Genomic DNA, 25,675 nt, shown 5'->3' on the forward strand with positions numbered 1-25,675 from the left:
TGTGTGTGTGTGTGTGTGTGTGTGTGTGTGTGTGTGTGTGTGTGTGTGTTTCTGGAGACAGCAACTGTAAAGTTGACTCAAATGATTAAAGATTACAACTAGAGCACTTCCTGTAGGATAAAGCCTTGACTCAGACCCTTTAACATTCTGGCTGAAAACTTTATGTGGAAATCAGATATACAAACAGAACTTGTCTTGTAAATCAGTGGAGAAATAATGGACTATTTTAAAAATAATGCTAGAATAACTGGTCATCTATAAAAGGAAAAGAATGGATCCTTACTTCACATCATTCTCAAAAATAAATTCCAAATGAGTCAAGTCAACACATTAAAACTTTTGGGAGAAAAAAAGTAGGAGGCCATCTGTACATATTAAAACTGAGAGATAAATTTGACTACTATAAATGCCTTTTTATCAAGAGATACCATAAAAAGAATAGAAAGATGAGCCATATATTGAGAGAACTGGCAAAGAATCAGTATCCAGAATATGTGATGAGCTCTTTTAAATGAATAAAACAAGGAAATATGTTCAATTTTATTAATTATTAGGTAAAATATGTTACCATGGTACATACCACAGATTGGGGAAAAATTAAATAGTCTGACAGTACCAAAGTTTAGAAATTTGTATGAAGAAATAAAAATTCTTATCTTTGTTAGTGGGAATTTAAATTGTTAGAGGTACATTGGGAAAAAAATTCTCTTACTTAGTAAATTTGAGCATATGCCTACCTCCTTAGAGAAACTTCTGTACATGTGCACTAGCTGACATATATAAGAATGTTCTTATATTGCTTATATTAGAAAAAAAGTGGAAAAAGCCCAAAAGTCTATCAAGAGTAGAATATATAAGACAGTTGTGTTTTATGAAGCACAAAGTGGTAAAAATGAATAAATAGATGATATACTTCAACATGGAATAATGTTGATAACACAATATTGTATGAGAAAACAAGTTGCAGAACAAAGCATACAGTATTATTCCATTCATATAAACAGACAAATCTTAACAATATATATATTTAGGATTGGTAGGCACTGTGGCAAAAATATAAATAAAAGTGAGGGAATGAGCAAAATAAAATTCAAGCAATTGGTTGCTTCAAGATGGGTCAGGTAGGAACCAAAAGACATGACTGGGAGGGGCATAAAGTAGCTTTGTTTAGCTAGATTGAGGGATATGGGTCTTTGTTTTATCATCATAATTTTAAAAGGACATACATATTATATATACAGTTTACATTCACATTCCACAATAAAAAAAATTTAAAAAGACAAAACAATCATAAGATGCATATAATGACCCACAAAATACAGGCTTCCTTAGCTTAAGGGTTCCTGGTATGGTTGTTTCAGAATCTCTGTCCTTCCTTCATAGACAAATGTGTTGTGAAGAACTCTTTCCTTTATCTCTGTTTCCTTTCTACATTCTGTTACCATTTTTCTCTCATCTTAAACTGCATGTTTAACTCATTCATTTCGGCCTTCTATTTTTTTCTTAATATAAGCCCTTGAGGCGACAAATCACTCCCAATTTCTCTAGCTATATCCTGCCATTTTTAATGTGCAATAATTTACTTACTGTTATTTTATAATTTCCAGTATGATTTCTCCTCCGACCCATGACTTATCAAATTTAAATTTTTACAAAGCTTTTAAAGTTATCTTTTGGTGAATAATTTATAACTTGCATTATGATCCAAGAATTTGATCTTTTTGTTACAAATTCTTTGACATTTGTTGAGACTTTCTTTATGTCTAGTATGTGGTTAATTGCAAATTTTTCATATGTACTTTAAAAAAAAATGTACTATGTATGCTTGAGTTCAGTATTCTGTGTCCAGCAGGAAATCTACTTGCCATAAATTCTTCTATAGCTTTTCTTTCTGTCTGTTTTTAATCAATTTATGAGATAAATTTGTTGAAATACCTTGTTATGATGTTACCTCCATGTAGATAAATGAAATTTTTCTTTAAATGTTCTAAAAATAATGATAGTAGGTGCACACAAGTTCAGATTTATATATTCCTGGTGAGCTAGTGTTTTTTAACATATGGCTGTCTTAATGTAGCTTTTTCCTGATACATATGCATTTTTTGTTCAGATTTTTTAGTTCTACCAAGCTTTATTGAGCTATTACTAACATTCACAAATTGTGTGATGACTAAATGTATGCATATACAGCAAAATAGTTATCACAATAAAGTAATTAAGTATCAGTAAGGTACCACATCTCCATCCCTTCACATAATTAGGAGTTGTGAGTATGTGAGTGTATGTACATGTGCATGGTAATAACATTTAAGACCTACCTTCTTTAAAACTCTCAAGTATATGATATAGTTTTCATAATTATAGTCACCATGCTGTGCATTAGATCTCCAGATCTTATTTATCTTATAGTTGAGAATTTGTACCCTTTAGCCAACATCTTCCTATTTCTTCCATCCCACAGTCCATGACAACCACCATTCTACTCTCTCTTTCTCTGAGTTCAACTGCTTTAGATGTCACATATAATTGAGATCATCCAATATTTGTCTTTCTGTCTCTGACTTATTTCACCTAGTATAATGCCCTCAAGTGAAACCATATTGTAATAAAAAGCAAGATTTCCTTTTTTTTATGACTGAATAACATTCCATTTTATCTAAATGTTTATATACACCATACACCATTCATTCATATGTTGATGGACACTTGGGTTGTTTCCTATGCCTTGGCTATTGTGAATAATGCTACAATGAACATGCACCTCTTTGAAACAGGTGTTTTCATTTCCTTTGTATATATATCCAGAAGTGGGATTGCTGAATCCTATGGTAGTTCTATTTTTAATTTCTTAAGAAATCTACATGCTGTTTTTCATAGTGACTGCACCAGTTTACAATTCCACCAAAAGTGCCAGAGTTCCCTTTTATCCACAGCCTTGCCAACACTTGTTTTTGTCTTTCTGGTAATAACCATTCTGACAGGTGTGAGGTGATGTGTCGCTTGGTTTTGTTTTGCATTTTCTGATGATTAGTAATGTCAAGCATATTTTCATGTACCTGTTAGACCATTTGTATGTCCTCTTTGGAAAAGTGTCTGTTCAAGTCCTTTGTCCATTTTTTAATCAGGTTGCTTCTTGTTTTGCTTTGTTTTTTGTTTTTGTTTTTGTTTTTGTTTAATATTGAAATTGACAAATGGTATGCAAATATTTTTCTCATTCCATAGATTAACTTTGTATTTTGCAGATCATTTCTTTTTCTGTGCACAAACTTTTTGGTGTGATGTAGTCTCACTTGTTTATTTTTGTTTTTATTGGTTGTGCTTTTGATGTCATGTCACAAAACTCTTTGCCAAAAACAATGTCAAGAGCTTTTTAACCTACGTTTTTTCTTACTAGTTTTTTCTTACTAGTCCTACAGTTTTGTATATTACATTTAAGTATCTAATCCACCTTGAATTAAGTTTTATAAATGGTATAAGATAGGGGTCTAATTTCATTCTTCTATATGTGGATATCCAGTTTTCCCATCATTATTTATTGAAAAGACTATCTTTTTTGCTTTTTTTTTTTTCTTGGCTCCATTGTCAAATATCCATTGAATGTATATGAGTGGGTTTGTTTCTAGGTTTTCACTTCTGTTCCATTGATCTGAATGTCTGTTTTATGCGACTACCAAACAGTTTTTACCTACATTGATTTTTAATACTATAATTAGAAATCCTTTCATTATTTTATATAGCTAATGTTTGTTTGGTTTTAAACCACGTGTCCTGTTTAATTAAAAAAAATTTTAATGCTATTACTCCTGCAGCTCAAATGTATCTGCTAGAGTCCTTTGCCTTCTTCCTAAAAGATATTTTTGAGGGGCACCTGGGTGGCTCAGTCAGTTGAGCATCCCACTTTTGGTTTTGGCTGAGGTCATGATCTCAGGGTCTTGAGATTGAGCCCAAGTCAGGCTGTATGCTCAGTGGTGAGTTTACTTGAGATTTTCTCTCTTTCTCTCTCCCTCTGCCCCCTGCCCCTGCCCACTCTCTCTCTCAAGTAAATAAATAAATCTTAAAATTTATATATCTTTTGGTGGTTGTTTTAATGAGAGTATCTTGGTAGTAAACTTAGTTTGTCTTTATCTAAAAATGCTATCATTTTGCCCTTTTCCTAAAAAATTGCTACAAATATTACATTATTTACTCTTAGTACTTTATCAATAACATCTAATGAGTCATTGCTTTAATTGTTAAATCTTCTGTCTTTCTCATTCTCAATCTCTAGAAGGTAATCTCTCCTTTGGTAATTTTTAAGATCTATTGACTTTGATACTCTGTAAATTCATATAAGTCTAAATGTAGGTTATCTTTCATTTAATTTATTTAGATTTTTTTGAGCTTCATCAATCAAGATGAGGGTCTCTGAACAAATTTGGAATTCCTCAGGCACCTCATTCTCTTTTTCTCTAATAAGTTTTACTTAAATTTTAAAAGCTCTTCTTATTGTGTTCTTCATGTCATATAATCAGTCTTTTCTATTTTCTATCCCCTTGTTTTTAATTAAGTTAATTTCTTCTTAACACTAGTTCACTATTGCCTTCTCTAGCAATATTTATTCTGATCTGTGACCTCTCTGTGATAATCTTCTCTTTTATCATCATGCTTTCAAATCACACTTTTATTTCTTTAAACATATTAAATACATATAAATTGTAGTTTACATTTTATAATTCTAACATCTACATTATTAGAGGCAGGATTATTTGTTTTTCAGCATCATCTCATTCAGTTGATTATTTAATTATATATTTAGTGATTTTAAAAAAAAATGATCCCATATTTCTTAGAATTTTGTCTGTGGGAATTCATTGAGGTCTTAATTTAAAGCATTCCTTCAGAGAGGATCTGTATTTACTTTTACCAGGCATTTGGGGCAACAGTAATCCAGGACCACCTGTAACTCTGAACTGGGTTTTAGGGAGCCTTATAGATATTGTGAATTCCAGACTCTTAACTCAGGGGAAGAAGATGGGCTGTGGTTGGTAAACCCTAGGAGGTTAATTTTCATCTTTCTTTCTGTTTTTGTTTTTATTTCTTCCTTTTCTTTTTTTGTACACTTTTCCTTTCCTTCCCTTTCCCCCCTCCCTTCATTCCTTTCTTCCTGGCCTTCCTTCTTTACTTTACTTTCCTTATTTGTTTCTTCTTTATCTTTCCTATATTTTTTCTTTCCCTCCTCTTTCTCTCTCCCTGTCTTCTCTTTCCTTTTTTTCTTTCTTCCTTCCTTCCTTTCTTTTTACCTTTCTTCCTTCCTTCCTTCCTTCCTTCCTTTCTTTCTTTCTTTCTTTCTTTCTCTCCCCTTCCCTCTTTTTTTCCTTTTCTTTATTTCTCCTCACTTCACACAGAGTCAAAACTGAGAAAGGCATGCATTCCCCAATGACCTTCTTTGAAGGACTGTTTTTTCTACTTCACTCACAGAGGATGTCACCCTTAGGCAATCCCAAGTCTAACTGTACTGGTCTATAAGCCAATCTCCCACTCTGTTCAGACCCCAAGGAATTTTCCATCCCTCTGTTTGCAAAAATATTTAAGACTTCAGGCACCACAGACCAACAGGTATCACCAGAGCAAAAGTTAAATGTAGACCTAGTTAACTCTATGTATTATTTTCTTTTCTTGGTATTCTGGGATTTGAGGATTTTTGTACTTTACAGACAAAGCTTAGTTATGCATTCAAGGAGTGTGTGTGTGTGTGTGTAGCTTTGCTGCTCTAAAATGTTTTTCTTTCAATATTTAGTCCACCATACTGCTAAAAACCAGAATTTGACAGGATCATTTCATGTTTCTTTTTTAAAGATTTATTTATTTTAAAGAGAGAGAGAGCGTATGGGTGGGAAGGGGCAGGAGAAGGGGAAGAGAGAAAATCTCAAGCATACTTCCTGCTGAGAGCAGAGCCCCATGCAGGGCTCAATCCCACAACCCTGAGATCATGGCATGAGCTCAAAACAAGAGTCAGATGCTTAATGAACTGAGCCACCCAGGTGCCCCTCATTTGATGTCTTTAATTTCAACGTGGAATATGGACCATAGCATACAATAGGTACTCATTAAATAGGTTTTAAATGCATGTAAATGTAGACTTAGAGTATTCACTCCAAAATCCAAGTCTCCTCATGCTTTAAAACAAATCATCTGAAACTAGATTAAGTTACACATTTTTTGAGTTGGGAGTATCTTCATATGCTACAGAAAGCTACAAAGTTATCCCCCTTTGCCTGCTCTTGGGTGATTCATTTTTTAATCCCCCCTTCTAGGTATACTTTCATGAATCCACCCCACTGCTATCCTCCACATCATTTGGTTCAGATATCCTAATTTTGTGTTTACATAACACCTGTTATTTATCTTCATGGCATCTTTTTTCACATTGCAATTAATTGAGTGTATAAATATTAAACTGTAAGCAATCTGAACTCAGTGGCTGTGTCTTACTCACTTTTTGTCCCTTGCACTTAGCATAGTATCTCATTTGCAACAAATATCAACTCATGGTTCCATGAATAAATGAATAATATACCTCTTGGAATATACATTTTGGGGTCTAAATATGTTTTATTTTCCTCACTCAGGCCTTTATCTTCTGTGGCAGCTCCTTAGAAAATATCTAACCATTGCTTTCTGGAGTCGGCAATTTAAATTGCATACTCTTCTAAAACCAATTTCTGTCAGAGTTAAATCATTTCCTTTCACCCATGAAAGAGAATACCTCAGTACAAAATATTTTAAGACTCAAAATAGTTTTGATGTTTTTGAAATGTGAAATATCATTAGCAAATGAAAGACAGGATAACCATTACCATTAACAGTCTTACTCTAATTAGCTATTAATTATATTTGCTGTTTTGTACTATATGAAAGAATCACAGCTAGTTCATAATCTTTCTTTATTTCATTTTCATTCAAAGCTTGAATCTTGAAAGAATCATTAAAATGCTTTCTTAATTTCTTTGCCAATTTTTAGACATCATGACTCATATTCAAAGTTCACTGCTTTGTTTAGGAAATTTAAATTCCACTGAGATTGTTTACCTATATGAAACTTCCAGTTCAGTGAAGTACCACTCTCAGCTGGAATCTATCACTGTCCTCATTTTCCCTTGACTTATCTAAGTATACTTCCAAAGATACTTATGCAGCATACACTATGTTCAAGATATGGTGCTAGCCACTTTGGCACATGCAGAGGTGAAACAAGTTAATGCCAAAATGAATTAGACTTGACTCCCAGCTTCAAAGACCTCATCATCTAGAAAAATAAGATATAGGGGCTCTTGAGTGCCTGACTTCAGCTCAAGTCATGGCCCCAGGGGTCCTGGGACCAAGACCTGCATTGGGCTCTGTGCTCATCAAGGAGCCTGATCCTCCCTCTGCCTCTGCCTGCCGTTCTCCCTGCTTGTGTTCTCTTTCTGTATTTATCTCTGCCAAATAAATAAATAAAATATTTTTAAAAAAGAAAAATAAGAAATAGATTACTGCATAGGTGTGCCTCTGTATTTGTGTATATAAATATTCAGAATAGCCAACAGTTATTAGTTCTCATTATGTGCCAAACTTTTACAAGTAATTCATTTCATTAATTCCAAGGTTACTGATTATAAGACAGGTCATTATTGTACCACTAAGGAAGATACACTCCTTAAAAGTTTGCATTCCTTAAAGGATACACTCCTTAAAAGCCATCTTTGATGGCTTCTTTTTTTTTTTGAATATTTTATTTGTTTATTTAGGGAGAGGGTACAAGGAGGGAGAGAGGAAGAGGAGAGAGAGAATCTCAAGAGAACTCTGTGGTGAGAACAGAGCAGGACTTGGGGCTTGATCTCACAATCCTGAGATCATGACCTGAGATGAAACCAAAAGTTGAACACTTAACCAACTGAGCCACCCAGGAACCCCCCAAATTATAACTTGCTCTTGATTATATGGGTCATTCCAAATATCAAAGATGTTAATATGTGAAAAAAATGCAGTACTTAAAACTGATGAGATATTTGAATGTGAATATTTGAATATGAATAAATAACCCATTGAATCATCCCAGTACCCTTCAAGTTAGAGAATGTTATTTTTCCCGTTTTTACAAGTGAGGAAATTCACAAGTCCAGAGACGTTAGGTAACTTGCCCAAGATCACACAGCTAATATAATAACTAGATGCATGGGAATTGAACCCACATCAAGCTGATTCCTAATGCCATGCTCTTAGCCTCTATACCACAGGAGTCTTAGATTGTCCATGTAATAGGGTGTTCAGGAGTTTCCATACCTTTTGTTGCTGAATAACTTAATTTAAAATTGGAGAAGAATTGGGGTGCCTGGATGGTTCAGTCAGTTAAGTGTCTGCCTTTGGTTAAGGTCATGATCCCAGGATACTGGGATCAAGGCCGTATCATGGTCCCCGCTCAGCGGGGAGTCTATTTGTCTCTCCCTATGCCCCTCCCCTCAACTTATGCTCACATTCTTACTCTCCCAAATAAATAAGTAAAATCCTTTAAAAAAATAAAATAAAATAAAATTGGAGGAGAATATAGAAATCTCTATTAGTTCTTTTTCCTTAATTTCATTTTTTCCAAGTTTTTTGTTTGTTTTTTTTTTAATTTTAAAATTTTAATAATGAATCCTTTGCATTTTAAAATAACAATTGGAACACCTTCTTTTGTAAATACTTCATTGTGTTGTTAGTATGCTCCAAGAGCTGTTAGTACTGCTTCCAAAAGAGGAAAATAAAAAAGAATAAAATACAGGAGAATTGGTGTCTACATTCCACATGGGGACCAATGAAATGTGAGCAAATGTCTCACCACATCGTGTCACAGTTTGATGTATTCTCCTGGGTTTCTCCTCAAAATAGCAGCTCTGGAGTACTGACCCCAAGTTTTTATTTAAGTTCCAGCTAGTTAACATACAGTGTAAATTAGTTTCAGATATAGAAATCAGTGATTCATCACTTACATACAACACCCAGTGCTCATCACAAGTGCCTTCTTTAATCCCCATCACCCATTTAACCCATCCTCCCACCTACCTCCCTTCCAGTAACCATAAGTTTGTTCTCTATAATTAAGAGTGTGTTTCTTGGTTTCCCTTTCTCTCTTCCCCCTCCCCCATGCTATGTTCATTTATTTTGTTTCTTAAATTCCACAAATCGTATGGTATTTGTCTCTCTCTGACTGACTTACTTAGCTTAGCATAATAGTCTCCAGCTCCATCCACATCATTTACAAATGGCGAGATTTCAATTCATTCTTTTTGATGGCTGGTAATATTATATAGTGTGTATGTGTGTGTGTGTGTGTGTGTGTGTGTAGACATTGCATCTTCTTTATCCATTCTTCAATCAAAGGACATTTTTATATTTGACTCCTTTTATAATTTGACTATTGTTGATAATGCTACTACAAACATCAGGTTGCATGCATCCCTACAAATTAATATTTTTTTATCATTTGGGTAAATGCTTAGTAATGCAATTGCTAGATCCTAGGGTGGTTATATTTTTAACTTTTTGAGGAACCTCCTACTGTTTTCCAGAGTGGCTGCACAGTTTGCATTACCAGCAATTGTGCAAGAGGTTTCCCCCTTTTGCCACATCCTTGCAAAACCTGTGTTTCTTGTGCTGTTAGCCATTCTGACTGGTGTGAGGCTATATCACATTGTAGTTTTGATTTATATTTCCCTGATGATGAGTGATGTTGGTCATCTTTTCATGTGTCTGTTAGTCATCTGAATGTTTTCTTTGGGAAAAGTATTTATCTATGCCTTCTGCCTATTTTTTTTTCCTGCCCATTTTTTAACTGGATCATTTAGTTTTGGGTTGCTGAGTTTACTAAGTTTTTTTTATTATATTTTATATACAAACCCTTTATCACATAATGTCATTTGCAAATATCTTCCCCATTCTGAAGGTTGCCTTTTAGTTTTGTTGATTGCTTCCTTTGCTGTGCAGAAGCTTTTTATTTTGATAAAGTCTCAATAGTATATTATTGCTTTTGTTTCCCTTGCCTCAGGAGACATATATAATAAGAAGTTGTTATGGCCAATGTAAAAGAGGTTATTGCCTCTGTTCTCCTTTAGGATTTTAATGGTTCCCTGTCTTACATTTAGATCTTTAATCCATTTTGAATTTATTTACGTTTGTGTATGGTGTAAGAAAGTTGTCCTGTTTCATTTTTTCCCATGCTGCTGTCCAGTTTTCCCTACACCATTTGTTGAAGAAAGTTTTTCCATTAAAGAAAACCCAAAGGACACCACCAAAAAATTGGTAGAACTGATACACAAATTCAGAAAATTCTCAGGATACAAAATCAATATACAAAAGTCAGTTGTGTTTCTATACATCAATCATGAAGAAGCAGAAAGAGAAATCAAGGAATTGATCCCATTCACAATTGCAACAAAAACCATAAGCTATCTACGAATAAACCTAACCCAAAAGGTAAAAGATCTCTACTCTAAAGACTGTAAAACACTGATGAAAGAAATTGAAAATGGAAGCAATCTACACATTTAAAGCAATCCCTGTCAAAATACCAAGAGTGTTTTTCACAGAACTAGAACAAACAATCCTAAAATTTGTATAGAGGCAAAAAAGACCCTAAAAAGCCAAAGTAATCTTGAAAAAGAAGAGCAAAAGTGGAAGCATCATAATTCTGGTCTTCCAGTTATATTACAAAGTTGTAGTCTTCAAGACAGTATAGTACTGGCACAAAAGCAGACACATAAATCAATGGAACAGAATAGAACACCCCAAAGGGAACCCACAACTATAGGGTCAATTATTAATCTTTGACAAAACCAGGAACTATAATTAATTCTTTTTTTTTTAATTTTTGATGATTAAACTTGAATTTTAAAAAAACGATTTTGAAAATTATTTGTCTGAATTTTGTATAAAATTGCTATAGTAATCAGATCAAAGAGTTGTTAGTGTGTCTTACCAACATCAGTCATGAATCAACTGAATTTTTAAAATCTATAAATCTATAACTAACCACACTGCATGTGGATCTAATGGTTCTCAGAGAATTATAGAGACTGAGAAAACTTTGAAATTAATGTCTACAATAAATATAGACATCTATTTTTCTATTTTTTAAAGGGAAATTTAGTAGTTAGTGAAAAACAATCCATCAAAGTCCTCTTTTCTAGGTTTTATTAAAAAAAAAAAAGGTAGCAACACTTCTGTATAACATGTTGAAATTCTAGCATTACGTGAAGTATTGGAAGTCATCTTTGTAAGGAGCCAAAATGGCTTACCAAAAGCAAGAAATTGTATATTTTATCTTAATAAACAATAAGCACAATCTACTTTTTAGAAAACTAACGAGTTAAGAAATAACAACTATGTACTACGTTGTTTTTGCCTATAAATAGTGAATTACTTGAAAGAACAAGCGGTTGTTAAATGTACTGTGAGCCAATTGCACAGTCATAGATCCAGACACTTTATCTATGGGAAATCAGTAAAATAGAATTAGAAATGTCAAATAGAAAAGATCCCATTAAGATAATTTTTCCAGAAGTGAGTAAGAAATTCTGTCCCAACTGTTTATATCTTGGGCATTTAAAATAAGATTGACATAGCTAAAAAATCTAACATTTTTCCCCAAAAAGTATTCCCCCAAAATACTGGAAACACATATATCAAAATAATTAGATCACTGGACTGCTTGATTAAAAATGCAGATTTTTACTCCCATCCCAGATCCGCCTCATCAATACTTCTTTGGGTCAAGTCCAAGAATTCGCATTTTAAATAAGCACCTCCACTTAGCAATGATTAAAACCCTGCTGGATTTGAGAACCATTGGTTCAACACTTGACTCTTCCCTATTTTAACACTTTGGACTGATGGCAGAAGAGAACCAATTGCTAGTGATTTTTTTTTTTAACAATATCAAAAGTTAAGTGTTTCATTTGCTAGGGAGTCTTGAAGCAGTGAAGAGGGACACAAAAGAAATATAAGCCCACATATTCAGCTCTATTGCAGTTCTTGAATGTTATATAAATAATTGTTGAACTTGATTAAATGGAAGTGATACGTGAAGAACTGGGGTTATTGTGGTAGCTGTGGGAATAGAAAGGAAGTGACAACTCCAGAAAGTATTTGAAAGAAAAAAAATCAGTAGGACTGGGCAAATTTTACATTAATAATAAACAGAAGGGGAAAGTAGAATACTTTGTGTTTTGAATTTGGATGGCAGAGAATAGTGAGGCATGAACATGCAGATGGTATGTGAAGCATTCTGAAAAGAATTGAGAATACGGAAATGGGAGGTGGCCATTTTATTACCACATTAATAAAGATGAATTGGATTTTGTTACTGAGTTTATGTATGAATGGATTTAACTAAATTGAGATCTAATTAATCATTATTTTCTTTTACAGCAATTGTTCAACTGTCAAGCTCTAAGAAAACTAAGTATTCCTGATAATGATCTTTCAAATCTGCCAACCACTATTGCTAGTTTAGTTAATCTTAAAGAACTCGACATCAGTAAAAATGGTAAGATTCTCATCTTATCTCTAAATACCTTGAATTTTTAATTAAAAATATGCTTCGTTTTCTCCTAGTAAATGATATAATACTTTTTATTCAATTTTATTGTAACTCAGAGTTAATTTTGTTGAAAAGTTAAATCTTAAACTATAAACCAAAGTGAAAATCTCTCTCCCTTCGACTTAAAGTCCCTGACTCGTTCAGGCCTTTTTTCCTCTCTGTATTCAGATATTTGATTTAATCTTTTGTTAGGACATTTTATTACCTTTACACTATTTATTTTCCTCATAATCAGAGTAAAATTTTTTTCCATGTGTTCAATGAGACCTACCTTTTCATGCTACTTGGAACTGAACTCCCAATTCCCCTTACTCTGCTCTATTTTCCCCATAGCACTGACCATCTTCTCAGTATTGCAGAATTTACTTATTTATTATGGCTATTGCCTGTCTTCTCCTGCCTCAGGATGTAAATTCTGTTATTGAATAGGAGGAATTTTCTGTTTTGGTCATGGATATGTCTATCTCAAATGTCTTGAGCAGTGGCTAGAAAATAATAAGTGTTCAGTAATATTTGTTATATCTCTGACCCAAAATTACATGTGTGGTGATGTTGTTAAATGCTGATGCTGATGTTGATATTCTTGTGGATGACATTTTCTTTTTAATGTTTGTGGGAGTCTCCTGTGTCCTCAGATATTCATAAATCTTGATTTCCTTCCAAATGAATGTGTCTCCTCATTTTATTAGAATAAGGATTAATCATAAAGGATTATGTCTAGGCACAATTAGGATATAAAACATGACCCCTTCTTAAGCAAGTTGGCTAAACTCTGTGTGTGTGTGTGTACATGTGTGTGTTACTTTTCAGGTAGTATGTTTGGTGCCAAAGGAATAGGCATGAAAACAGACCTCTGCCCTCATGAAACTTACATTCTAGTAGATGCATTAGATATTAAACAAGGAATTATGGATGATTAAATAAACAATTAGAGTGAATGCCATGTATACTAGTGAAATAAATCCATTTGGTGTAGCTAGGGAAGATTTACCCTAAGAAATGATACCTAAGCCTAGACAGAACAAACGGAAGTTGTTTTTCTTTTCTTTTTTTTTTTTTAATTTTTTTTTTTATTTGACAGAGAGAGATCACAAGTAGGCAGAGAGGCAGGCAGAGAGAGAGAGAGGAGGAAGCAGGCTCCCTGCTGAGCAGAGAGCCCGATGCGGGACTTGATCCCAGGACCCTGAAATCATGACCTGAGCCGAAGGCAGCGGCTTAACCCATTGAGCCACCCAGGCGCCCGGAAGTTGTTTTTCAATGGGCATAAAATTTCATTTATGCTGGATAAGTAAGTTATAGAGATCCATTTTACAACATCGTGTCTATAGTTAACAATACAATATTGTGCAAATCTAAATTTGTTAAGAGGGCAAATTTTCATGTTCAGTGTTCTTATCACAAAAAAAAAAAATAGTAAGGAGACAGAAGGAAATCCTAGGAGGTTTGAGACATGTCTATTATCTTATTTGTGATGATGGTATCTTTGGTATTTGCATATGTCCAAAGTCATCAAGTTGTATACATTAAATACATGTAGTTCTTTATGTATCAATTATACTCCAATATTATTTTATTAGTAGGGAATAGTTCAATAAAGGCTATGGCTTGAGGAATTCAATGAGGCACAGTAGCATCCAAATAAAGGAGAACATTTCATTTGAAGAAAACAATAGAGTACAAACAGGGACACACACATCTTTCTACACCAGTCTAACTTACCACATAGAGGGTTTTCTGAAAGACAATTCTAAGAGGAACATGTGTTGACTTAGAGATAATGGCAGCTAGATTTAGACCCATTGAAAGATGACATTGTCTACCTTTATTTTAAGAATAGATTTATAGGTCACATATTTGTGTGGATAGATATTTCTGTACTTATGCTGCTTACCTATTTAAATACATTCACATATCAAATTCTATTTTCAAGTTACAATTCTGAGCGATATCACGTTGCCAAAAATAACACATCCATTGGTCTTCAGACAGGTTTAGCTGAGTATTCTGAGTAAATAAACATCTGTTTCTTTTAAGAGGATTAGAAAAAAAAAATCATCCCCAAATAATAAACACAAACTCCTAATAAACATGTTACTTTATAATAGTCTCCTAGTGGGCCTCTTACACCAAGAAATTTATTGCCAGAAAATAAATTGCAAGTTACACTTCTTTGTTTCAGAAAGAAGTCCATGAGCATCCTTAGAAGTTCTTGTGAATATTTTTTAGGGAGTTTTTGCTGTGCTTATGATCTCTATATTCTGGAAATATCTATGCAAAAAGATGTGCTAGACATGGTGAAGCAATCTGCAAAGTTAGTATAGCACAAAAGGTTTTTTTGTTTTTTGGGTTTTTTTTTAAAGATTTTATTTATTTATTTGACAGAGAAAGATCACAAGTAGGCAGAGAGGCAGGCAGAGAGAGAGAGAGGAGGAAGCAGACTCCCTGCCGAGCAGAGAGCCCTATGCGGGACTCGATCCCAGGACCCTGAGATCATGACCTGAGCCGAAGGCAGCGGCTTAACCCACTGAGCCACCCAGGCGCCCAGTATAGTACAAAAGGTTTGATGAACATTATGATATATCAGCCATTGATAGAAGTTACACAAACAGCAAAAGATTTTGACACATCAGTCATTTCACAAAATTATACCTAAGAAAGCTGTCCCTGAGTTCTGTCGCAGAGACCTAGACAGTCACTTAAAGAACATAATACATCCTTTAGGAATCTGTCAAGGGAAGAAACAGTAGATTGGAAAAAATAAGTGCAGTGTTAGAATCACAGTTGACAAGGTTGGAATAGTCCTGGTGGACAAGTCAAGTTTTGTGAGAATGTAATCCATATTGGCATTTAGGTACTGACAGTAGAATGTTTAATTTTGTGACAGTGACTCACTAAAGTACTAGTCAGTCGAGGCAAAAATTTGCTTGAAATGTGCTTGAATTTGATAAGTGACCTTTTATGATGAAACTAATTCACTTGGAGGCTGGGGTTAAGTCTGATCTTGATTGTCCATGTGGCCCCAAATCTTTACTTTTCATATCCATTTCTGCCACCCGACATCTTGATTCACCATTTTCCCCCCATAATTCAAAAATACTCTTTTATATTAAAATTTTTATTTAAGTGAACTATTATGTACAGAAAAGTTATCTACCCAATTTGTGTGAATGACATTCTTCTACCTCTCTAACCACAACTCTAACCAACTCATGTCCCCTTCCATTTCATTCTTAGGTGTACCGAATTGTTGCTCCCAAATGCATCAGCCTAATTACTTGTGACAAAGGAAAAATACTGTTTTCTCTTCCCCAAATATTCCTTCCTCCCCATTGCTGTCCTCCTCAGCTAGAGTCTTCGGCACCTTTAAAAGACATTTAAGATGTCATTTATTCTGAGAAACATTTCCTGACCCTTTTTATGCAGAGAGAACTAGTTGTAATCTATGAGCATGCTATTTACCTTTACCTAGGTCTTATTTTGTGTCTTTCAAGGTTTTATGATTTCTTTCAAGAGAGACGCACACATTTTGTTAGAGTTCTTTCTAAGTAGTTTATTAGTTTTATGTTGTGTTCATTTTTAAGTACTTTTTAAAATTTTAGTTGATGATATATGGAAACATTACTAACTTTTAAAAAAAATTTATTTATTTTTGTGTGTGTGTGAGAGAGAGAGCACAGCACAGGGCAGAACAGAGGCAGAGGGAGAAGCAGACCCCATGGAGAAGGGAGCCGATGCTGGGCTTGATCCCAGGACCCTGAGATCATGACCTGAGCCAAAGGCAGGTGCTTAGCCGCTGAGTCACCTAGCACCCAGAAACATTACTAACTTTAATATCTTGACCTTACATTCAATCATGGTGCTAAATACATGACCACTAGATTCTTTTGAATTTTTATGTATAAAATTATATTTTCTGCATATGACAGTTTTTTCTAACCCATCTTAATACCTTCATATCTTTTGTGTTACTTTTTCAAAAGTTATACTTCCCTAGGAAATTACCTATTCCATCATTTAGATATTCAATTGTATTGTCATGCATTGCCCATAGGCTTCTCTCACATTTTATAAATCTCTACCATATATGTGCCTATTTCTCCCTTTCTGTTTATAGTATTGTTTGCTCATGCCATTTCTTTTTTTACCATTCATCCAATCAGAAGTTTTTCTATTTTACTAATCTTTCGAATAAACCTTTTGCCTCTGAATGGGTTGGTTTATTTTCCATTGTTATTTTTACTTTTCCACTTCCTACTGCAGCAATTTTTATCATGCTACTTCTACTTTCTTGGAATTTACTCAGTTGATTTTTGTATTCTAATATATTAGGGGCTTTTTCAGTCATCACATGATTTTTTTTTTTTTTAATTTTTTATTTTTATAAACATATATTTTTATCCCCAGGGGTACAGGTCTGTGAATCACCAGGTTTACACACTTCACAGCACTCACCAAATCACATACCCTCCCCAATGTCCATAATCCCACCCCCTTCTCCCAAACCCCCTCCCCCCGGCAACCCTCAGTTTGTTTTGTGAGATTAAGAGTCACTTATGGTTTGTCTCCCTCCCAATCCCATCTTGTTTCATTTATTCTTCTACCCACTTAAGCCTCCATGTTGCATCACCACTTCCTCATATCAGGGAGATCATATGATAGTTGTCTTTCTCTGCTTGACTTATTTCGCTAAGCATGATACGCTCTAGTTCCATCCATGTTGTTGCAAATGGCAAGATTTCATTTCTTTTGATGGCTGCATAGTATTCCATTGTGTATATATACCACATCTTCTTGATCCATTCATCTGTTGATGGACATCTAGGTTCTTTCCATAGTTTGGCTATTGTGGACATTGCTGCTATAAACATTCGGGTGCATGTGTCCCTTTGGATCACTACATTTGTATCTTTAGGGTAAATACCCAATAGTGCAATTGCTGGGTCATAGGGCAGTTCTATTTTCAACATTTTGAGGAACCTCCATGCATCACCTTGATCCCAAAACCAGACAAGGATCCCACCAAAAAAGAGAGCTATAGACCGATATCCTTGATGAACACAGATGCGAAAATACTCAACAAAATACTAGCCAATAGGATTCAACAGTACATTAAAAAGATTATTCACCACGACCAAGTGGGATTTATTCCAGGGCTGCAAGGTTGGTTCAACATCCGCAAATCAGTCAATGTGATACAACACATCATCACATGATTTTGATTGATCTATATTGTAGACTACATGGTCTGATGGTCTGATGATACTGATCTCTTATTGGCTTTCACATTGTGGCCAAGTATATTGTCAATTTTTAAAATACTACCTTTTGTTTATAATAAAAACTAAAACTACATATTCTCTGGTTATTGAGTATACACTAAGGATCTACTAATACTGCAGTATAGAATTACATAAGATACATGTGTACATATTCAAAAAGGGAAAGGGACAGAAAGAAGAGAGAGACAAGTAAAGAAACATTCATGCCGCATGTAGATCACCCTTCCTCTCTTAAGTCTTTCCGTTACCAAGTTAACGTTGCAGCAATCCATGGATAAATGTGTCACCTTCCATGCCAATGGATCTTTTATCATTTATTCCTCAGATCTTAATTCAAAGTAAAATAAAAATCCCATTTATCAGAAATCCATGCATTTTATGATATTGTGATCTCTGAATAATAGCCTATGCCTGTTTGTAAAGCTGATACATAATCATAATAAATTGTTTTATATGATAAAGCAAGACAATGAATGATAAGGTTTAATTAGGCAGTGGTTCAATTTTAAGTCTGATTGTTGATTTGTCATTGCTTCAGAGAGACTGATACTGTAATTTAAGAACTTTAATGAAAATGAATTAACATGAAAGCCCTTCTTAATTCTGTAGCAATTAAGTGATTTTTCTCTCATCATCTAAAACTTATTTCTGTACAAGAACAGATTTGAACAGCATCATAGTGGGCAAAATCACTATTGTTAGTTAAAATGAAAGGCAATCAGAGTTGAGGGCATTATTATGTGTTTTACTGACTTGCCAATTATTCCGCCCTTTCCCCAAATGCATGCAAAACAGTGACAACAGATAATATCCTCAACATTCAGTGAGGAAAGGGAGTTTCTCTCAAACACACTAGAAAAAGAAGATATGAGTAACCAATTAAATGATAAAATCTTTAAAAATTTGAGCATAAGAGAAACAGAGACTCTAGTAGTACGTATATAAATTCCTACGGAAATCTATTTTGGGTCACCTTATGTGAGCTGGGGAGAAAATGTTACCACGCAGTTGTTATCAGTTAACAGTAAATACTCTTTTTTGTGTCTGGCAAATCATGAGACCTTCTATTTAGAGTAAAGCTTGGTATTTTGCCCTATTAAATGGCTCCCTTACAACACTCTTAATGTGTTATTTATCTGAAAATCACTAGCTCTTCCCTTACTGTAAGACTACCTTTCCTTTCTATAGAGTCTACTTTTACCCAAGATTATAGTGTTGAAATAAAATGAGAATTGACTCCCTGTGTTTCCATTAGAGGATATGATGGCAACAAGTACCAGGTCTGTTTTCTTGCCACCTTCTCAGAATCATGCCAGGACTTCTCACTTGTTTTTTTATGTCTTCATCAAGAAATAAAATCAATAAGCAATGCTTACAGGTATAACTAACACTTAAATCATCAGGAAATGGCGTTTACAATCTGATTATATAGCTAAATATAAATTTAAAAAAAGGAACTTCCCTCACACCCTCATTCTTCTGAGGTCTGTTCTGAGCTCTGTCGCATGAACTGATAACTTTTCCGAGTTGCAACAGAGCCTTTTCTGAGCTGAGTGATTAACCTGTCTTCTGTGTCTCTGTAACTCCTGGAAAATTCTAAGAGAACAAAATCAAACTGGTAATGATGCATGTGAGCCCTCTCTCTACTACTCTGTACTCCCTCCCAGCATCAGTATAAACTCCTTGAGAACAAGAACTGCTGCACCGTACATTGTTTCTAGATCTTCAATAGCCACTATCAATATGCAGGCATAGTATGTGCTTAATAAAGTGCTCAATTAATAATGAAGGAAAAATTCATTGGTCAAATATGAAGCAAGATTATTAAATAGCTTATTTTGCTATTATGAATGTTGTGTTTTTCATAACGTTTGTTTCTGAAGTAGAGAGAGAAAGGAAGAGGCAATCAGGTATCACTTTTTAATTCACTTTGTCTGTCAGATTGATTCCTCTGTGAATCAACTCATTGTTGGTCAAGGTCACAAAGACTTCTCAAAATTTTTGCCAGACATATCCCTAAGGCAGAATCAATTGTATGACTGTCTCAGATTATTGATCACCTTACCTGCCGTTGGTTTTTCTCTTTATAATGCCAGTAAAGTAGGCAGAGTCTTGTAGGAGACCTTTAGATTCTCCTTGAATGCATTCCTACTGAGTTCTTGATTCTCTTCACTAGAATGATTAGAGGTAAAGCAAACCATTCCAGTCTGTTTATTTTTCTTGCTTTTTCTCTCTTTCTTTTAAGGTGTAAATGACCTGTACATTTTATCCCAACTAACCTAATTGCTGAATGCTTTTGGCTTTCTCATATGCAATAGATTGGTCCCTCTGAAATCTCCCTATAACCACGACTTCCTACTCAGTAGAGTATTGCCCCATTTATCAAATATCTTTGGGGAATGTAGGTTTATACACAAACTATTTTTCTAAAATAATATCATACTTTATCCTTTTATATATCAAAGTATTTTATTTTAATCATTCTGGTTAGAAATTGTTCCAAGAATGTTTCATATTGCATTATGTTCTTTAAATTGGTATAATTAATGCAACTTAACCTTTCCAGGTTGACTTGAGGTCATCATGGGCTGTCTAACTGAAATTTTTCATTAGGTGTAGCTGCTTACCTCTACACATGATAAGAATGATAGACATGAAGAATTCTTTTATTAACTTTGTAGTTTTCCCCATCTCCCCTTCTATTACCAGACATCATTATAATTTATTCATACTTAAACTTTGCCTATTTTGAGTAGCCCCTGTTTTTTCCCTGTAATAAATATCAGTTGAGCAGTATATAAAGAACACAAATATTCTGAACTAAGCTTATAGCACATGTTGCAGATATATTAAAATCAGAAATAAGGAACTTTATTCCTGACCACTACAATTCAGTTTCAGGAAGTTGATACTATCTGAAACTTGACTGAAGGTAATTAAAGAACAATTGCAATTTACAATGCTCCATGTAAAAATGCTGCATAGTCAATCCTGAGTGTGCACTAAACTCAGAATTCCAGAAAGGTGGGGTTGTTTGTATTTGACCTAGAGAGTATGTATGGAACAAATGCAACATAGAGTGCTTTGTTACAAATCCTACACTGTCAATCTTGGTTAGCTAGGATTTATACCTCAAAGTAGTTTAAATCCTAGTTTTGACGGAGGCAATTTAATAGAGGTAAGATTTGATAGTATTTGGGATAAGGTTGGACTGGTTTCAAATCCTGGCTAGCCTCTGAGGCTCAGTTTTTCCATTAGTTAAATGGGAGTAATAAACCACTTTAAAAAACTGTTGTGAGGATGAAATAAAGCAAAGTACTTATAACATTTTCTCAATAAATTCCATTTTTTTCTGCTCCTAAATCTAATCCAGTTTACTAGATATACAAATAGCCTGCCTGTTTTCTCAAAATTGAAAGAAAATTATAAAAATCAGTGTCACAATGAAAATGAATATTAGATGAAAACATCAAAATCTCATAAATGTATTTCCTCCTTTATTTTAGACAAGAAATAACATTTTGTTTTTGTCTTTTATCAGCATATGACACTTATATCACAGAATGAACCATTTGGACAGATGATATCTGTGAAATTCAGAAAATAAGCTTGTCAACCTGCACTATCCACAACTATTATCATGTGTATTGATACATACAAAAGTTATAAGTAATAAACATAAATTTTAATGTATATGAAAGAGCACTAACTCATTCAAAATTTGATATTTGTAGGAAGTCTTTTATATTATGTTTTATTAGAAAGAGATACTTTTGAATCTTAAGCCTCTGTACTAAATTCAAGTATTTCTTTCCATATTTCTAAAATATTTTAGTTCATTGTCTCAAATATTGATGTGAAAATATAATTAGATCCAATTTAATAAACACTTGCTGAGTTTTCATTGTTTTCCTTAGTCTGATTAAGGTACTGTCAGGAATATCAAGAAATTGAATGTCAGCTGATGAATCTCATTTTCCAACTCCATCCTCTTTTCAGATCACTTTCTTACACAACTCCAATCATTTAACCTATCAGAACCACCAATCAATTAATATTCTGACATATCTTTCCAACCTTGCCTTGTTTATTTGTCTTTTTTCTTTTGCCCTCTTTACATTGCTTGAATCCTATGGCAAGTCATCACATGATACCCTTGATACCCTTTCCCTTTTCATATCCATCTGTTTGCTCAGTGAAATGACAAACCTGGCTGAATCCAACTCCCCACCTATTGCTAAAAGGATCTGGAAAAACCACTCAACCACATTGACTGATGTCACTTAAATTTGTGATCAAAAATCTGAAGTGAAGACTTAACACACTTCCCCAATGTCATGTTACATTTCCTTAGGCCATTGAGTTTCCTCTTTTGGTGATTATTTCATTTGTTCTCCTCTGCCTTCAAACTCCTACCATGCCTTCTCTCCCATCTTTGTGGCTACTGATTCTACTCTACTAAAAAAATTAAAGCTCTCAGATGATAACTCCCCCAGATACTTACCATCATAGCTACCCATCTATAAGCCTCTGCACCCACAGTCTCTGACTCCTGCCTGTTAGCACCGATGAAATATTCCTGTTCTTCTCTGAAGCCAGTCTTTCCACTGAATAATCACCTTCTCCTTCCTACCCATAGATACCATTTCAGCAATTCTCCTTGTTTTCTGTTACATCATTAAGATTTACTTTTCTGCTTGTTGACCCTAATTAGTATACACCCATGCTGTTATTTTTTCCATTCTAAAGAAAGCTTCTTGTCTCCTATTCCCTGAATATCCCCCTCCCCCCTGCAGCCAAAGTCTATGTGGGAATGTCTATATTCTCTATCTACAGTTTCTTTCCCCTCATCTTCTCTTAGACCATTCCAGTCTTCAAGCCCACTACTCCTCCAAAATCATTGCAGTCAGGGACACCCTGATCTTATTTTTAAATCCACAGTCAGTTTTTGGTCATCATTTCATTTGACCTATCAGCATAATTTCAAACAACTGATCACTTCTTCCTGCTTGACATATTCACTTCATTTGGCTTTTAGGAGTCAATACTCACTTATTTTTTGACCCATCTGTCTGATTGACTTTGTTCAGTCTTGTATGCTGATTCTTCCTATCCTCATTTTGGAGTCCTCCATGCCTCAGTTCTTGGTCCTCTTTTCTTCACTATCTTACATCATTAGTGTTCACATTTTGTCCCATGGTTTAAATACTATCTATATAATAATGACTCCCCAATATTTTGACCTGAAGTCCAGACCTATCTCCTAAACTCTAGGTTCATAAACAAATACCTACCTGACATGCCCTCTTAGAAGTCTAACAGACATCTCAAATTATACAAGTCCAAAAGTGAACTCTTTATCTTCTCTTCAATACCTATTTCACATACTGCTTTTTCCATCTAAATTAAGGGGAACCCCTTCATTCAAGTTGCTTGGACCAAAAAACTGAGTCATCCTTGATCCTCTTTTTTCTTTCATACTCCAGATCTAATCTATCAGGAAATCTATTGGTCTTACATTCAAAATACATCCAGCTCCCTTTCACTTATCATTCCTTCCACTGCTCTCAGTGGAAAGCCACCATCAACTCTTTTCATATTTTACTTACAGAAACCTCCAGTTGGCTTTCCTCCTAGAAAGGCCACCCTACTCAAGGACCAGAATGATTCTCTTAAACTATAAATCAGACCAAATTACCCTTATGTCCTTCGGTGTTTCTTTATTTCATTTAGAGTAAGAACCAAAGTCCTTGCAATGGCTTGAGAAGCCCTATATGTGTAGCTACTCTCATCTTAGCCCCATATCCACACCCCTGTTATCTCTCTGACTTAACATTTTGCTACTTTTCTCTTCTTTGCTGTATTTTAACCATTCTGGTCTCCTTACTTATTTCTAGAATACACTAGGCATACTCAGGCCTCGTAGCATCTTCACTATCTATTCCCTGTGCCTGGAATATTCTGACTTTCCACTCTCAGACATCCAGACATCTGTATCTTATCTCTTTCACCTTGTTTAAGTCCTTGTTCAAATGCCATCTTCCTAATCAATAATGAGGCTTACCCTAATCACCCTAGTTAACTTAAAAATTCCCAGGTGTTTCTGATCCTTCTTCATTCTGCTCTTAAATCTTTTCCCATGGCATTCCTTATTGCTAAGATACTATATAATTTTATATATTTACATTAATTTTCTCCATGTTTTATTGTACAAATTCTTTTGCTAGAATAAAAGCTCTGCAAATGAGGAGAATGTATCCATTTTTTTCATGCCATGTCCCCAATGTTTAGTACAGTTCCTAACAGAGTAGGTACTCAAATATTTGTCAAATATATGAATGGCCCTTTTCTCTCGAGGACATTATAATCACAATTAGTGAGTCAAATATCAGAAAACTATATATAATAAAATGGTAAAGCAGTGACTCCTCAACTTGTAAAGAAGTACGATGTCTCACTTCTTAGTGATATTTAATTTCAGACATAGTGTAATCTAAAATACTAGGTATTAAGAGGAAAGAGTGACATGGATTAAAATAATTGAATAGATTTTCATGCAAATGATAGAATTTATATGTGTTTTTTATCGATATTTATATTGAGGATTTAGGTGAGGGAGTGAATGAGGACAGGTAAAAATTATAACATTAAATAAATATATTCAGAAAATAAGTTAAAAACGGTTTATATGTTATAAAAATGTCACATTCCAGCTTGGCTTTCATTTATGATCATAAGGATCAATGTTGCTATTGTTATTGTTAGGCTCTATGTTTGATAATGACAAAATTGTTTGCTTCGCTTCGACTCTGTACTTATCTATTGCATGGGAAAAACATTTGATTTCATTCTTTAATATCAACTTAAAACCAACTTAAAGTCTAACCCAAAATTTTAATGACAATTTAGTTTTGTTTTATTTTGACACCAATAATCTTTTTATAACTAAATAAGGTTGAAATCTATATTATATTTATAGGCTTAAGATCATTCTGTGAAGAGGTAGTCATCTGCATTAGTAATAGATAAGATAGTCCAAATAAAAACAACCAGATATTCTAAATTTAGCTGTGATTTTTCAATTTCTCCCATGCTAAGCAGGAAAGATCCATATTTGATTGATTTGGGAATTCTCTTTCCCTTCTTCTGCACACCCTCTGCAAGAATGACAGAGATTTGTAATGATCAAATGGAGGAAACAGGAAAGAGAACAAGAATGAATAATCCACAAAGTGGATAAATTCTTGAATAATTGAAAGTTGAGCAGGAACTTATTTAATCTAACTTCTTTTAAAAAAGGAAGGGCAAAGAAAACAATCAGATAAAGTTGTCAATCATATCTTTTTTACTTCAAGTTGTTAATATTCTGTTAATGCAACTTTGATTGGTTCCATTACACTAAAAGTTTTGTTTCTGTTTTAAGTTCCAGGATACAGAAATGTTATTTCTTATTTGAAGGTATTTCTGTGAACATATTCAAGATGGTCTTGTGATATGGTTACTGAAGTAAACATATTGTGAAAATATTACCATAGTGTCTTCATTGAGCAAGTAAACATTTATTGGTATCATCAACTTTTTATGAATAGAACTTAGTCTATTTTAAAATCTAAATACACCATTTTGACTATACTTTGCCATGTAATTATATAATTATATATATAGCACTGTCATTGGTTTTTCAGCCAAGGTTTGAATCTAGTTTTTTTTTTAGTTTTAATTTTTATTTTTTATAAACATATAATATATTTTTATCCCCAGGGGTACAAGTCTGTGAATCGCCAGGTTTACACACTTCACA

General features: G+C 34.0%; 1 protein-coding gene across 3 annotated transcripts in view; it reads left to right on the forward strand.

Moving 5' to 3' along the window:
* The window catches only part of LRRC7 (leucine rich repeat containing 7), a 432,771-nt gene that overhangs the window by 122,466 nt on the left and 284,630 nt on the right, over nt 1-25,675 (forward strand). For all 3 annotated transcript variants that reach the window (XM_059376850.1, XM_059376851.1, XM_059376852.1), the window contains one exon: nt 12,424-12,541. In XM_059376850.1, the coding sequence (XP_059232833.1) occupies nt 12,424-12,541 (118 nt within the window). The remainder of the gene's footprint in view (nt 1-12,423; nt 12,542-25,675) is intronic.

This window comes from Mustela nigripes, chromosome 14, assembly GCF_022355385.1.
Source record: "Mustela nigripes isolate SB6536 chromosome 14, MUSNIG.SB6536, whole genome shotgun sequence".
NCBI classification, from domain to species: Eukaryota; Metazoa; Chordata; class Mammalia; order Carnivora; family Mustelidae; genus Mustela; species Mustela nigripes.